This window comes from Lycorma delicatula, chromosome 1, assembly GCF_047948215.1.
Source record: "Lycorma delicatula isolate Av1 chromosome 1, ASM4794821v1, whole genome shotgun sequence".
NCBI classification, from domain to species: domain Eukaryota; kingdom Metazoa; phylum Arthropoda; class Insecta; order Hemiptera; family Fulgoridae; genus Lycorma; species Lycorma delicatula.
In genome coordinates, this window is record NC_134455.1 from 305,590,703 (window position 1) to 305,609,127 (window position 18,425).

An 18,425-nucleotide genomic window follows, 5' to 3' on the forward strand; every position below is an offset into this window, starting at 1 on the left:
AATGCAATATTGAGGAGTTAATTACTGTTGAATTTCTTTCTTGCAACTCAATTACAGATATTCAATGCATCTATTTAATGTTTCAAAGGAACATTTGTCTCAAAAAAAAATCAAAGATTTATAATGAAATAAAAACACATTATTTTATTCTGACCAGTTAGTTGTACTTTTATCCTATATGATTTTGTATTTAGGTAGAATCAGAATGAAGGGTGGAAAAAAAAATGGTTGGTTTAATAAAAGGGAGCAAGATATCTTACATTGTTTTTAATCAGCATGAACTATTTTGTAATTTCATGCTAATAGATTTCAACAAACAAAATATAAAATAATCTATTACAAATTATTTTTAAAAACATAAGTACAAAAGGAAAGGCATTAGTACTACAGATAAATTGAATTATACCTGTCTCCTAGTCCATTCTAAGATGCACAGATAACATACACAATGTTATCATATGTGTTGATTCATTAATATAGTTACACATAGAATAATTATTTTATCTGCATAAAATACAAGTGGATATAAGCAGTGAACTATCTTTAGCTACCTACTACATAATTCATTTAATATGTTCATTTTATTTCTTGCAAAATGGATTTGTGGTGGTAGTATTAATGAGGAACAAACCAACTGTGTGACTAAATACTTATATGTAGACATTGAATAAGACAAAACTCCATGTACTTGGAAGGAATGTGGTTTGCGTGTAGGATATGAATGGTAAAATAATTGTATTATTATGCAAGCATTATGTAGTATACTATCCTGAAGGGATTTAATTTGTCTTTATCACATGAATTAAGAATTGAGCAAAGGAAGTAGGAAAATCTTGCATACTTTATGGTAGGAGAATGATTTGTGTACTTGAGTTATCATAGCTAACAACTCAGTTTCAGGCGATGTATAAAGTTATATAAAAATATTTAAAAAAAACAGTTTTGTTGCTTTTCTTGACTATTTTTATCATTTTTTTTTTATTTATAAATTTTTGCAAATTTTCAAAATATTTTTACATTACTCTTAAAAATATTATCCATTAAATAGCATTCCTTATATCTAATTTGAATGTCAAACAAATTAACCCTTGTTTATTGACAAGTTGAGAACAAAAATCTCTTGTATTCTATAAAAAATAGGGTTAAAGGAGTGCCTTCAATACTCTTTTTAGATAAAAATATATAGGAAAGATTTGATATTTTCACTGATTTCTTTGATAAATTGGTACAATATAGCTAGCATAATTATAGCCAATTCTCTTGAATCAAAAAACAGATCTAGTATAATATATTAAGCTTTAGATATATTTATGATAATTCATACAGAAGTTGGAATTATTTCCTTTTACCACACCCTGAGATGGGTTTCTTCAATAAAGAGTTAGAAAATTAAAGTATATAATTGTCTGGGGCAAAATTTTTAGTCTTTGTAAGTTATCATATAGAATGCTTGCAGTGTTTCAAGGTCATTGCTTAAATCTTGGTTGAAATAACTTTGAGGAATCGCTACCTAAAATTCCATTTTGTGTATATACATTTCATTAATTTTTTGGTGAGATAATATGTATTTACTTGTGTTTATAATAATGTTTGATGACAAACAGGAAAAATCTGTAATCTTCAAAACTTTCCTTGATTATTAAGAAATGTTCATACTAAAAAAAATTTCAACAAAGGTAGCTTACTTTTAAAAGATTTAGATATAGAAAGAAAACTGTGCAGCCATATGATTGATAATTAGTGAAATAAAACTATAACAGGCTATCTAATGAGACTTAAGTCATTCAAAAATATGTAGCCAGTCTCAGCAGCATAAAATCCTAAATCAGACAAATTAAATTAAGACCGAGATGGTTTTTCATTATTTTTAAAGACTGAATATACTCAAATTATAGCGTGTCAATATGCCAGGCTTACTGAACTGGAAACTACATGCAGCTCTATGTATGACTTTTTCACTTTGTTCATAAAAATAGTAGTGAACATCATTGTTCTCAGCAACAATAACATTAACTGGTACATATTATACCTTAAGTGCTTTATATATGATGGTAATACTGCAATGCATATTGTACTAATTTCTGATGTGAAACATGTTAACTAATATGTACATTGCCTGCACATGGTTGGAAGGTATTTTAAAACTAAAATAAAAAAAAACTTTAATATATTAAAGACAACACTCATAACCTACCATTTAGCAATAACAATTTAGCAAAGATAGCAGCTTACAACATTTAAATGTAACTTAACCCATTGACTGCGGGTTGGCTCACCATACGTCCGGGATTAGTCCAGACAGTCCTGGTTTTTTAGTGCTGTCCAGGGTTGTAAAAATGTCCGGGTTTGAGAATTTTATGACTGGCAAGGAATTTTTTTAAATTTTAGACCTATATATTCGACATCATGTTTTTAAACATTCACTTACAGCCCTGCATCTCTCAGCTGACCTTGGAGCCAGCGCTGATATCAATTTTGAAAGAGGCGTAGCTATTGGTCTCGCCAGAACTTTTTACATAGTCATTAGACAATACAACAAGGGCTATGTATTTATGTTTTTTCATGTGTGAAGTAACTCATCTACACATTTTGGATCATTTTATCTCTATTAGTTTTTTGTCTCATTGTTTAGCAATGGGCAAAAGAAAATGCGTGTTTAATGTTAACCTGCAACAGGAATACAAATTTTTGAAATTGTGTAATGAAAGTAACAATGAATGTGTTTATTGCACACTATGCACTGAAGAATTTTCTGTTGCACATAAAGGAAAGGGTGGTACTGAAGACCATGTGAAAACAGCTGAACATAGGAGTGCTATTAATGCTACTGCTACAGCAAACATAAAAAATTTTTTTAAAGCCAAAGATGGGAATAACAATAACTGTAATCTGAAGTGTGCTGTTAAAGAAGCTTCATTTTCATACCACACTGCTAGACATGAACTCAGTTTCAAAACAGTAGGCTGCACATCTAAACTGATTAATAAGTTTTTATGACCTAAAATTTTCATCTACTAGAACCAGAATCGAGGCAGTTATTGTTAACGTTACTTCGCCATTTATATTTGGTATTATGTTGCATTCTTTGGAGAAAAGTTATGTAACAGTAACGATGGATAGCTCAAATAGAATTGAAGTAAAACTTGTTCAGAGTGTTGTACGATATTTCAGTCTGGAGGAGGGAATTCAAGTCAAATTTTTAAATTTTGATGGTGTCAGGTGAAGCTGTTCAAATTTTGACTAGGTATTTTTTGTAGTGTGTGAAGAAAAGTTGGTTTGTTATACTGCTGATAACATTAACAGTAATTTTGGTGGTGTGAAGAGAAAGGGGAATGAAAATTTGTTTAGAAAAGTTCAAAATGATTTAGATAGATCTATTTTAGGAATTGGTTGTTCAACCCACATTATACATAATTCAGTACAAACAGCAGATTATTCTTTATCCCTGAACATAGAAGTTATTTTTATAAAAATTTATAAACATTTTCACATATATAAAGAAAAGAGTAGCAAAACTTAAAGAGTTCTGTGAATTTGAGGAAACAGATTACAAAAAAGTATTGTAGCAGAACAAGGTTGCTTAGTTTGTTACCTGCAATAGAAAGAATTCTGTCCATTTTTGATGGCCTAAAATCATACTTCTTACCTTGTGACAAATGCCCAAAATTATTATTTTATTTTTTTGAAAATCTAGAAAGTGAACTGTTTATGAAATTTTTATATGGTACTCTACAGTTATTTAATAATGTAGTTCTGAAATTGGTAGCTAATTCTATCACAGCAACAGAAGAATTTCAGATATATTCTGAATTAATTTGACAAAGAAACACCCACAAATTTATACCATCTTGAGTGTCAAAGAGCTGCTATGCACTCTAAAAGAAAATAATGATGTTCAGGAACAAAAATTCTTCTTAAGCCAAGACAATTTTCATAATTCTTGTATCCAATGCTTAAGAGTTGTGGAGAACCAGTTTTTATAAAGTTACTAAGTTTAAGTGGATAAATTTACATTGAAATTAAATTAAATAAATTTAAACCGAAATTGCCTGGTGTGATTTAGAAGAGAGTGCCACAGGCACACTTTTATAATGAAATTATAAAAGATCCCATAAATATTGATGTCCTATTTGATGAACATAAATTGTTGAACAAGGTAATTCAAAACCAGGTTGTAATGGTTGTTCAAAACCAGGCTGGTAGGTTGTGGTTCAAGTTCTGAAAAAGTACCAGGTACTATTGAAGAGAAGTAGAAAGCCATTTTTAATGTGTCTCAAAAGACTGATATTTCATACTGCAATATTTCTAAAATAGTTGAATTTGTGATGTCTTTGCCTGGGACTTCTGCTCCAGTTGCGAGTTTTTTTTCAATTACGAGGAACATTTGGTCTGCAGAAAGGGGTAGACTTTCAGTATCTACTGTTAAACATCTCCTAAATGTTAAAATTAATTCAGAACTTTCTGGTTAATTTTATGATGTAATTAAAAAAAAATTCTGAAAAAAGTCATGTCTAGTGAAAAATACAACTGAATCAATAAAGTTTAATGTTTCAGTAAACTGTTAAGACTTTTTAAGTTATTTTAAAAATATGTCCTGGGTAGACCCAAAAAAATATGGTAAGCGTAACTGCAGGACTTGTAATCAAATTCTCAATCAAACGGCAGGAATTTTTTTTCTTTTTCTTTTAAATCAGTATTTTTGATTATACATCAACTTGATTTCTTGCTAAAAGTGATTATAAAGATGGAACACTTGGGAAACCTTCACCACACAGCTGTTGCATGGTCCACTACATGAAGTGATTTTACTCCTGCAGTGTAGACAATCATACATCACATGTACCTAAATTCGTCTATATTAATATACTGTGAAAATAAGGTAATAAAGTGATGTATAGCATATTTTATGAATATTTTTTGCTGTTCATAAAGCATTAAAAATACGATAACATTCATTAAAATAAATTTACTAATTTTTTTTTTTTATTTGCAATTAATAGTATAATTTACAACTGGTCTATTTATTTACAAAATAGTATTAAAAAATATTACATTTTATATAATAAAGCATATGAAAGTTAAAATCTAAACATTTTTTATAAAATACTCAAAGGCAATTATTTTTCAGTATTATAATAAAATACAAAACTTTCTGTCCATCATAGTGAATTTATTATAAATAACTCAAAACTAAATGTAAAAGTGAAGAATATTATTAATAAAATTTAAACACAGTTTTAAAATATTTTTAGTTAGAAAATTTAAAAATAAAGTCGACAACAGACTGAGTACCTTTTTATGCGTACAGTGTAAAAAACAATTTAAGTCATATAAAACAATATCTTCTAGAACTTATGAATTGATACTGCAATAAGAAAATAAATATATAAATAATAAAATAAAAATAATTTTATAAAATGATAAAACCTACCTTGTATTTATACTCTTACAAATCGACTGCCTGGTCTGATAAAAAATTGGTGAACACCAGAACGATGTGAAATGTATACAAATCAAACACTAAATGAGGCGTAAAATCAAACAAAATACAACTATGTAAGGCAAGTGGAATTTTACACAAGCACTGTTTTACAAAAAAAGACCACGTAGGTCTTTTTACAATCAACATTACAATCAAGCAGCAATTGCTACATGGTCCACAGGCAAAGTGTTTAGTTAAATTTTTCCAACATAGAACAAAAAATAATTTTCTTGAATACATTGATTGTTTTAAATATATAAATTTTTGTGACCATTAAATGGGCAATTGTTCATAATTTAACCATGACCATTATGGGTCTTTCTCTTTTCTGTTTAGCCTCTGGTAATTATCTTTCAGCTAATACTTCAGAGGAAGAAAGAGAATGATATGTATGAGTGTAAATGAAGTGTAGTCTTGTGCAGTCTCAGTTCAACCATTCCTGAGATTTGTGGTTAATTGAAACCCAACCACCAAAGAACTCCGGTATCCACGATCTAGTATTCAAATTCATGTAAAAATAACTGACTTTACTATGACTTGATCACTGGAACTCTCGACTTCCAAATCAGCTGATTTGGGGAGACGTATTCACTACTGGATCAAGCCGGTGGGTGAACATTATGGGTCTAAATAAGGGTAAGTTGCCCACTTACTCTTTTAAAATTTTCTTAGGAAGCCTTAAAATCTGATCATATTTGAGCAGAGGTAACAGTCCTATACACAGGAAGTTTCCTCACTGGACTAACTTAGACATTTTGAAATTCGTTTGGAAAACCCTAACAAAAAAATTGCAGTAGATATTCTTTGTGAACTCTGTTGTATCTGCAAACACTCTATTTCAGTATTAGTATATTAATTATTATCGAAAACCCTCTTTTTAGTTATCTGGCTCCAGTGGTGTGTTTGCAGAAAGGTTAATTAGTAGTCAGATTAATAAATTAAAAGAAATTCAAGAAGCTGTTGCTGATCCACTTTCCCAGATGATTCAGTCATTAAATGTATAAATAGTAACACCTTTAGAGGGGAAGGTAAATGACAATTTCTTGCACAATTTTCACACATGGCAAGGTAAGACAGGCACACACACAAATCTTTAAAATTGTCAAGGAACAGACAATTTTGTCAGATCTAATACTAGATGTAATTTAAAAATACTACCTTTATTAGTAACCTTTATAACCTTTATTAGTTTCTTTAAATTGTTAAAAAATTGCATTTTTTTTAAAGAAAAATAATATCCTTAAGGGAATTTCACCTCTAACATTTCAAGCCAAACCTTTCAGAGAATAAATTAAAATTCTTCTTTAAATGTTTTTAGTATAAATTTTCACAAAACAAGTAAAAAAATTAGATTAAGAACAAAACTCACTCTACAAGTACTATAAATATAGTTTTATTTCAGTTTCCTTGTTTAGAACACAATAGAAGCATTTTGCATTCTAACACAATATGTAATTTGAACTATTCTAAAATAATGGATAACGTTTCCTGGTTTTTTCTGAGTAATGTTTGATATTATTACATCAAAATGACTGATCTAATCTAATTACAAGAATGATTAACATATATTTAAATGTATTTTAAAATATTATAAAAGTATTGTGTCAAGAAGCAAACATGATTCAAAAAGAACAGAATTCTTTAATTGACTTGATTTAAAAATACTGTTATTCAAGAGGATTATTACCTTTATTTTGAGTAAACTTAATTTATTTTTTATTATTTTAATATTTATATTAATTACTAGTAATTATAATAATTAGTAATTTACATTTTTGACAAAGTTACACAATTATATTGTCACTTTCAACATTTATGAGATAATGAAATAATGTGTAGGAAAAAAAGGCTCAAAAAATTCACCAGTCAAAACAAACTGGATGAAACTACTAATTATACAATAAAGAATTTAATAATTGAAAAAAAAAAAACATTGTTTTATTTTATACTTACGAATGGTCTAACAGTTCCAGGAAATACTTGATTTATGCAGTCTTCTTTAACAGTTTGTTGTGGCTGAGCACAAACGTGATCTTCTTTAACACTTTCTTGTTGTTGAGCACAAATGCGATCTTCTTGAACCTTTTTTTTATGGTGGAGCATAAACCGTAATCTTCTTTATAATTTTTTTTGTACTAAACCTTCTTTAACATTTTAAACATGTTAAAGACAGATGTATCAAGATTGTGATAAAATCTTGTAAAACAGACTGTACACAATCTTGTGTAACTTTCTGATTTGTTTCCACAAACACTATTACACTGTTAATTACATAACCCATTTCTTAAATTATCAGTGTAATTTTAGTGGTTACATCACAGTAATCTGGTACAGCTTTACTGGTCTGGCTTTCTACTTTAGAGTTTTGCTTTTCTCTTAAGCAGCTATTTGTTTTTGGCTGATGACAGCACTGGGGCACATCCAATGAATTTTCTAGTGGTTTCTCAGTTTCAGCAATACATGCAATACACTGCACACAATGGTGAAACAGAAAAGCCACTAGAATTTTGTGACTCCTAAATAAAATATATATATATATATATTGCTACAGTATTGCATTACAACAGTATTAAAACCTGAATTACTATTTGAAAGTTATACTACTTCTTGTTACATGACTCAAAAAATGATATTTTTTTCATGTTTGATAACATGGATTATCAATGCAGTATTCAGTAAGTTCATTATAAATGATATAGACCAAGTTATATCCTTCTAGATTTAATAGGTTGTTTGTATCTAAAGTTTATTCTCACTAACACTTAGGTAGTTTGTACTATTCACATCATTCTACATCACATTGAACTAAGTACTATACAATATACTGATGTGGAATCAAAAATGTTTGAAACTAGTACACACAAGCAAGAGGACCAGATATATTTACTCAAGCCTTGAAACCAATTATTCTTTCTTCTAATTTGATTATAATATTGTTTGGTTTTTGATAGCTAATTTTCTATATATTTTTTTTAACAAAATTATTATTTCTTTTATACTTCCTTTATGTTACCAATAAATTTTTTGTTGCCATTCTTGATTACTTATTACGGCTTTTTTGAAGTAAGTAAATTGTAAAAGATACAGTTTAAAATAATACTATTGTAATAAGATCATGCATTATCTTTCTTCAAATGACATCATTAAAATGTTAAAACATTTACTTAAAAAGTTCTTAATTATGACATTTAGAATTGAGGTTTGTTTTTGCAAGATGTAAAGAAAGCAATTCTCCTCTGACATTAATCATAAGCTGGCAAGATTTCAGTTTTATTTTAGTATGTTTGCTTGTAGACATTTTTTTATATCTAACAGTTGCTGATGTTGAATTTAATTAAAACAATAAAACATCAAAATTATTTCTTCATAACACTACATTTCTGTAGAGAAAAAATACTACACAACTTTTTTATTCCAGTATAATTAAAATAAAGTCATATGATCATTATTGTAGCTGTTTCTTTGTTTTCTTTTTTGGCATTAAAATTTTATTACTGTACATAAATAAAAAGTTATATTTTTTTCTTTTTAGAACTACAAATTTAAATATCTTTAAAAATTTGATTTTCTTATGGCTTGCAAAACTATCTCATATATACTCAATGACATGTTTAATTGAGTCTAAGGACTAGCATACAGCATAACTTTCTTACAGGAGTTTATAACTTTTATTCACAATAAAAACATTCTATTCGGTAATTGGCTGTTCATCACATCACCACCTAAGTTATTGATATTATTTCCACAACATGTTTTTTTTTATAATACAGAGTATAACAATATCGACCAAGGAGGTTATAATCAGTCGCATTTGTTAATCAAAATTAATTGTCAAAATCTGTCAACTGATTTATAAATATTTACCTATTAAAAAGAATGACATAATATATTTAATGATAAAAATAAAAACACATGGCATTGTTAAACAATATGCAATATGAAATGTAAACTTCATTTCCTTTTCCCATGGCCAATTGTGAATTGCAATTTTTTAAAAAAGAATAATACTTCAAGTCATCTCCATTTAAAGGACAGTCTCAATTAATTGTGTGATTTAGTATAATAAGTTTTATTGAATCTTAATTATACTGTTGAGTAGTAAATAAAATGATGAAAGATTTAATGTTATTTTGATTGAAGGCAACTTTGATTGCTTGTAACTCAAAAACAAAGGCATTTATCGAAAAACGGTTTTTGCATCATTTTTCTCATAAAATGATACATTAAAATCATATATCAAATGTTAAACTTCCTATTTAAAAAAAAATTGATTCAATACAGTGCCCGTAAGGAAGTGAAGAAAAATTTCAAACACATCATAAAACAGTAATTTTATAACTATCTATACAGTGCAAATAAAGATCCACCTACCTCATAGTACACCTCAATTTTGTAATATGAAGCTATTTCTATACTTGTATAGAAATGTGTGTGTATATATATATATATATATATATGCACTACGTAACATATACAATATATGTTATATATTGTGTGTGTGTGTGTGAAAATGTTGTATATTAAGGTAATTACAAAATAGTCCCTCATTGTGAATAAAAAACTATACAAAATAATTAACTTTTAAAATCGAATAAACATTAGATAAGTAATAATAGATTGGAAATAATAAATGATAAATGAATTTTTGTATTTTAGAAATAGAATGAGTTGTCAAAGAAACCAGGGTTCTAGATTTAGTTTGAAGTTGAGTTACTAGTAGGATAAGTTTGTATTTATCAGTATTAATTTTAATTCTTACATAACTAAAATCAATATGATTGGCGAATAATTCTTAATGAAAATTAAATATTTGTATTTATTATTAGTTGGAGAAATAACTGAAATTTAACTAAATGCTTAATGTTTACAAAAGTGTTTAATGTTCAGCGACATAATATTGAAGAGAAAGTAACTAATAAAAAAAATAACTTATAAAATAGGATATTCTCTTCGGTCTAAGTAACAAAATTATGCATTACCATAAGTTTTGAAATGTGATGAAATTTTGACATGTGTGAATTAAAACTAATGAGATTTCATCGCATTCCACTTTATTTACGTTTTACGAATTACAGAAGTATATGAATGTTATTCATTTACGTTATTTAATTAATATGATATTTTATTTATTTACCTACTGATATAAATTTGTTTAACAAACATGGATCATCAATCATAAATACTTTTTACATAAAGCAACATAAAAACAGAAATATATGCAAAACATAAACAACAGCAGTAGTACATAAATCAATTATAAAAAAAAAAATGTGTAATTTTCAATACCACATTCTAATACTAGTAAAAATTGTTATTGGGTAGTCTCACATTGCTTATTAAATTGACACTACATTGATACAAATATGTAAATCACTGCAGTATTACATCATATTGTAGTATGATTTATTACATAAATATTGAAATAGTTATTTTTTTAATGCTTAATGTTGATAATATATTTAAAAATTTTTTTAATAATCCATATAAATTTTAATTTATAAGACAGAATAATAAGTTTACATTAAATATAAATTTACCATGTACATTATGTTCAGTAATATTATTACTTTAAAAATATAACATTTTGAAATTACAACTTAACTTCTACAGTTCCAAACAAAATTTCTACTATAAAATATTTTTAATAACATACTTTAAAATATTTTCAGTCATTTTTATGACCATCTTTGGCATCTAATGCTGCTCCTGCTTAACTCACACTGGTATCAACTGATTTTTATTGCTGGTATTTTCTTTTTAATTAGGCATGCATGTATTTAGAACGTATTGTAAGGTGCTATGGGTCTGAGTTGGGTCTATCTGTTTAGTATATAAGAGTGTTTTTGTGCATTTAAAAATTTTACAGTAATCAAGATGTGGTTTTATTAAATTGTGGTTCTTTTTTGTGTATAAGTAAAATATCAGCATTTGTTGATGTGTGATTTGTATCCAGATGGTTAGTAAATGTTGACTCCATGTTTCTGTGGAGAATTTTTAACGTTTCATTATTTCTATTTAAAACTGGATTATATTGACTAATGAAGAACATTATGTAATTGGTACAGTCTTGCTTATATAGTTCAGGCCAGTATGTTTGGTAATTTTATTCTCTGTGTAATAATTTGTATTTTTTTATTGTTCTGAGGGCTACATTTTTGAAGATTTTTTTTGTGTCCTACTTTTTTCTTTTTTTGAGTTTTTGAAGGTAATGGTAATTAATTTTTATTTTATTGATTTATTTTTATTTTTAGTTATCTCATATAGTAATGACTTAATAAGTGTTATGCTGTATAAATCTGTGTGTGCTAGAAACTTTTTATGTTCAGTTTTTCTACTTGATCTTCATGTGGAGTGGATATATTGAGTATTCTGTGGGTCACATTTTGAAAATCATTATTTTATGTGAGGTTGGATGGTTTGAGGAGTTGTGAATGTGAGAGTCTGTTTTCTTCGATTTCTACAAATTTTGAAATGTTTTTTTGTTGGTTACAGTTTGGAGTGGTAAATAAAAAAAAAATATTTATTTACTGTGTTTTTATTAAAAATGTAATTTGTAGTGCTTTTTGTGTTTCTTTGTTAGCAGTTGTTCACATAGTCTTGTGTTACATAGGTACAAGAAGTTGTTATAGACCATTGTAGCTATAATCGTTTATAAGAAGACCATTAGGTTGTATGTAGTAATTGTTTTGGAGAGCAAAGTAATTTTGTTTAGTACTTTCAAAATTTCTGAGGCTCATTGTTATGTTTTACTTTAGATTTTAAGGTAGGCTTGGTTGCCATTTTAGTATTTGGTTTTGTTATGTTGAATGATGATTTCCTGCTGAGTTGTTAAAAATGGTCAAAAAAAAATTGATTTTCAGGGTATTTGATGTTTTATTCTGTTGAAGGGATTTATGCTGTATGAGTTAATATTTAAGCTTTTTCTAATGACTTTTTTCAACCTTCGAGTCACCATTATGTATTGCTTCAGAGGATTAGATGAAATGATAATTTTTGTGGTATGTGAAAATGACATGCCTGACCAAGATTCGAACCTGGAACCTCGGAATGAAAGCCTGAGATGCTACCATTCGCACCACGGAGGCCGGCTTTTTTAATGAACTGTTCATTTATTAAACACATTTGTGGGAGGGGTATTTTGATATTTTATAATGAAGCATATAGAAATTTTGGGTTTGTCATTTTTAGGAAAGCGTGAAGGGTCAATGATTCAGGTTGAATATGTAAGAAAATGATTTTGTGTGTTGGATATAGTTTATTATTTAACAAACAATTTTGTTATTGTGTCATGGTAAACAGGAGTAACAGCAAGGAAAATAGGTCTTACCATGAGGCAACTTTGTCGGTTTATAGTAATTACATATATTATAAAGCAATTACCTCTAATAACTTGACAAATTTATGTGGGTTTTTTTAATTATTTAATTTTCTTTTTTTTAAAAAAAAGGAAAAGGTGTGGGTGATAAAAAAATGATGAGGTATCCATAAGGATAGTTTACATCTTACCCAATTTCAAACAAATTCATTAATTTGGTTAATATTTTATAAAAAGCAATGATATTCAAAATAAATACAGAATTTTACCCATTATTTCACTGGTGGAGGTTGGAGACAGCTATATCTTACCTTCTTATTAGATAACAAACTACAAAACTTATATTCACTTTATGGCTTAGCAAGAAATTAAGCTTTGTAGTTACTTCAGCTTAGTACAGAAGCTAACGTTTGTTATATTGTAGTTTCATATTTTGTCTTTATTTTATGTTAAATCATTTTTAAAAAGTCACTTTTATTAAATTATTTAAGTATAATTTTATGAATCTCAAAATTAAAGATCATCATTAGTGTAGTTTGGTAAGTGTACAATTTTGTATATAGCACATATAAACAATATTAATCATTACATTTTCTTCCGTGTTGATTGTTTGTATTAGATTGGTAAAGAACTTTAATTTAGTTCTAAAAAAGATATAAATAAACAAGAATGGGAGGTGATGTAGTCGAGTTTAGAAACAGAAGATGTCAACCTAAAAACGGAAGGCTTTATTGGCAAATTGTCAACATTGAACTTGGCATAATCCAGACTCAATTATCACAAGTTTTCTCTTTCAGTGGAATCAACAACATATTTTACAGCTACTTAAAATGTAGTTACTTTTTATATTTTCTTCACTAATTATTGGTTTTATGAAAATTTAAAATTATTTAAAAATAACTTAAAAATCAAAATTCATTATTATAAGCGTACATAAATCATGTAGTATAATCTTACAATTGTAGGTGATCTTTCATGAGAAACAAGCTCTGAAAATGATTTAGCTGTTAAGAATAAAAAGCATTCCAGCAACTTAACTAGGGAAGTGATTAGTGATGTGGTTTACTGTACCTTATTCATTGAGATGGATATACTGCTGCAATTCAGTTCCCAAAATGCAGGTTATATACCTTCAATCTATTTATTATAGTAGTTAAGTGTACAGTAAATATCATTACACTTAGAACAAACAACTCCTCTGACTAGTGCTGCTTATACCTCAGATGTTTTTTTTTTTTTACATCTTATTTCTAAGAAAGTGACAAATAGTGTAAAACAACAAATTAATGTAATCCTTTCTATAAAAAACAATGTATTGCATAATATTGCCTCTATTTAGTAGGCGAATTTCTAGTTATTACCCCATTTATTTTATCAGTGAACTAAATCTAACTGAAACGACATCCTCAAAAATTAATTTGCAATTTCCGGCAAATTATAAATAAAGAGAATCACTTTTTTTTGCTTGATGAATTAATTCACAACAGAATCTTTCAGCAAAGCTTGTATATGAAAATGGATTTTGTAGAGTATGATAAATGGCTGAAGTGATTTGAAAAGCTCTAAGATTTTAAAGGCTTCAGGACCATAAAAAGCTGAACCGCTCTACCATGGAGATCGGAAAATTTGTTTTATTATTTTTTGTCATCTACTTTATTGACTTGGTACTTTTCTATATTTCCTTGTATTCTTGGCTTATTTTTTAATTTCAGCCCATTCTACATCTTAAACTACTAGTGTCTAATTATCAAAAAACACCATAAAGTAAGCTTTGAATTATAAATCAGTCAAATCCTTCCCACCTAAAAAAAATAAACTTAGTGGGAAAAGAATGTAAATAAGAAAAATATTCCAATCTCCACCTTCCCATACAGATCTTATTGTCTAAAATTGCTTTCATTACTAAATTTACTAATCTTGTATCCTTTAAAGATATTTTATAAAAGGTAGCACATTTGCTGTAAGAATTTTCAGTATTCCTTATATCTAATCTATCTTAGATGCATAAGTTTAAAAAGTTCATTTTTAAAATACGCTGATTAATTTTTTCCTAAGAAGCACAAGAAATTGATAAATATGATAGAAGCAACTGAATGTTAAACTTCATGTTGCAATATAAATTAGAGATGAGTATCTTTGATAGATATTTGCTATTTTTCTACCTACTTTTATAGAATTTGAAATAATATTAATAGTTTAAAATTAATATGTATGATCAACATTTTTTCTATAATTTTAATTCTTATAATTAAACATTTTTATACATTTTTTTTCTATTTTCATGCACCTAATGACATTAGTTGTTTTTGCTTACACTCTTCATTTAATAACAATGTGGAACAAATAAGTAGTTAAATTAAAAATTAGTAAATAAATAATTACTCTTACTTGTCAGGAAATACATACAATGCATTATTTCATGACAAAAAAGAAGGAACCATTTTTTGTGGCTGTGATACATATAATCCAGCTGAGGTAGAAGTAGCACTAATTAAAGTTGTTTTCTATAAGAGTTTTTGTATCAGTATGCCCGGGGTAAATATAAGTAGGCATCATTTATTGTTGTAAATACTTTCTGCATTACCTAGTTAGAGTGTAGTATAGAATACTTCTTAAAATGAATATACTGTTTTTAGAAAGGACTAGTCACCCATAATTTTTTTGTTATGGCAACTACTAGATGTAATATGAAAGTATGAGAATAAACGTACCATAAAATAATGATTATGTAAAGCTCACGTAATAAAAATAAATTATGCACAGTGTTTCCAGTTTATTTGAGAAAGGATGATGGTGTTTTTGGTCAGGAATTCTCCTTCATGGTGTGACTTACAGATATCTTTTTCATCCTTTTAGATCATCTTTTTTTCTTTAAAATATTGATTTTTTTTCCAATATTTTTCTACACAGGATATTACAACTAAAAAAGAAGGTAGTAAGGATGAGGACATGCTGGAAATCACCCAAGAGCTTGTAAAATTTTCTGTATCTATATTTAAACCATACTAATACAAATATGGATTAAAAATATTATTGGTTTAATGATAATCTTATGACATAAATAAATAACTCCATAATAATTAATAAATTAATGTATTATTTATTACACTATTATTAAACAATGTGAGCTATAAAACTTTAGGCCATATTTTTAATATAAACTTTACAAAACAATAAAAGGGATATTCGTAAGTTCATAGGTATGAGTTTTAAAGTGTATCATTTTTGTAGTTTTTTATTATTTAATTTTTTTTTAGAAAATACAAAAAAAATTGAATTCTATTTTGCTTTTGTTTTGAAAATTACATTTTTAACTTTTATTGTGTGAAATTATAATGTCAATGGCAAATAATATTATTTCAGTGTAAGAATTTCTTTTATTTGTTAATTATCCAGGGAGATCATGATAACAGCTCACAACTTTAATTTTATAACTTGTGTTTTTAGCAATGTTTGCTTAACCAAAGTATGGTAAGTATAAAAATTATCTCATAAAAAAACGTTTGCAATGTTTATTTATATCGTATTCCTAAGTATCAAATAACAAAAAAAGAATTATGCTGTGATAAAGGTATAATGGAATGTGTATTTGCTAACTGTAATACTGATGATGAAGGTTGTATAAAAAGGAACGGAATTAATTAGTTATCTTAAAGTTAATGGTCGTCTAGGCCATGTTCTGATGTTATTTAGAATCTCTATTTGTGTTGTAAGAGCATTCATCTTAGTCTGTAAAGGTTCCAATCTTTGTTCAATCCATTCTTGAACTGTAAAAATATCATAATAATTAGAAAGAATTTTTACTGTTTCATTTCTAATGATTTCAACTTCTTTTAAAATATTTTCTCCATTTTTACTTTTAAAACTGTCCAAAATTCTCATGGGACTTGTGAAATTATATTTTACATTATACGGTGTCATCCAACCATCTCTTTCAGTTAGATATGTATGCAACCAGTCGACACGATTTTTTAAAGTTAAATAATTATTCATTAAAGCATATGCATCCATTCCTCCAAATGAACACATCGCCAATGCTCTTGATTCAGGAGTTTCTGAATCAAAAGTTAAATCTACTGATGGAGAACATTTCATTAGTTCTCTCCACTTCTTAAAAATTTTTTCATCTGCCTCAGATTTTTTTGATGATATAAAAATTAAATTTAATAACAGAGAAGGAACTGATGGTGGCAGTAATTCACAAAGTGAAGCAAAATGATCATAACGAGACCAACCGGTCAACACATAACCTCGAGCACTTTTTGTTGATTTTGAAATGAATCTTAACCAAGATTTTTGGTTTTCAAAGTGATTACGCATATCAGGAAGAACAGATGTTGATGTAGTAGCACCTTTAAATGCACCAGCTATCCAAATATTAGTAAATGTTCTTGTATACCAGTACCAAATATAATGTGGCACAAGTCTTTCAATATTATCAGTATACACCCATACTACTGGTTCAACTAAATTTCCTAATGGTGTTGAACTAAGAAACTGAGGACTCCAAGATCTCATCATATCATCCCAAATTAGAGGAGTTATTCCAGGATAAGATAATTTCAGGAATTCAGCAACACTTTTTACATGTGAAACAAAGATTTCCCTAAAAAAAAAAAGGTTGAAATGTATAATTCTTTACAAATTTTCCTTAATAAAAAAATTCACAATTTACAGAATATAGTGTATGTTTTTAATTAATTCATCATTCATTTTTAACCAGATTCCTCTATGAGAACACAATTTCAAATTGTCAGTACAGTGTACAATGTCTAAACTACCAGTTATCAGCCAACACTTAGTTTAAGCATGATCAGTATTTATGTTCAGCAGATCCCTTCAGTAAAGAAATGTTAATTATTCTAATAAGTTAGGATTGAAATTACTTTGCTTTAAAAATAATTAAATTTTAACTGCAAAAAAAAAACATTCTTACACATCTTCCCATATCACAATCAACATTCTTTAATTTAAACACCAGTGCCACCACAAACCCATCACTTGCAATTGCATTTTCTGAAGAAACTTAATTCTTAAAACTTAACTCTCATTCTGAGTTAGCTCAAAGACAAAGCTTTTCATAACTTTCCTTGTAAAAATGTGTGTTGTAGTAGAATTAAAAAAATTATTTAATTAGTTTACAGAAAACTTCACAATTTTAGGATTGATTATGACTTAATATTGTAATAAGAACTGCTGAAGAAAATTAATGAGTAAATTAAGACCATTGCTTCTCATATTGTTTTTGATAGCATAAAATATAATGAAGTGACACAGAATTCACAAACTTGTATGATTAAACCATATACTTAGGCTACTTTGTCTGGCCTATTTATCATTGTCAGTCAGAAAGATGATGAATTTTATTAATCTTTTGATATACATTTTCATCACCCATTTGGTGAATAAATCGTCAATTGATTTATGTGCTTCTGAATGAGAAAGGAACTGTTTTCTACCATATAATAATTGCATTACACATGTTACTTGTAATCTGTTTTGACCTCTCCTATGCTACATCATCTACAATATAAAGTTTTACTTTATATTGTAAATATAAAGTAATACAAATAAAATACAAATATAAAGTAATACGCTATACAAATTTTGTTCTTCCTAATGTGGGAG

The 18,425-nt window shown here is 27.5% G+C and overlaps 1 protein-coding gene across 2 annotated transcripts in view; it reads right to left on the minus strand.

The window, feature by feature from the left end:
- Positions 1-10,415: 10,415 nt before the first annotated feature.
- The window catches only part of LOC142333461 (hexosaminidase D-like), a 62,250-nt gene continuing 54,240 nt past the window's right edge, over positions 10,416-18,425 (minus strand). For both annotated transcript variants that reach the window (XM_075380648.1, XM_075380658.1), the window contains one exon: positions 10,416-17,403. In XM_075380648.1, coding sequence (XP_075236763.1) covers positions 16,443-17,403 — 961 coding nt within the window. In that variant the 3' untranslated portion in view covers positions 10,416-16,442. The remainder of the gene's footprint in view (positions 17,404-18,425) is intronic.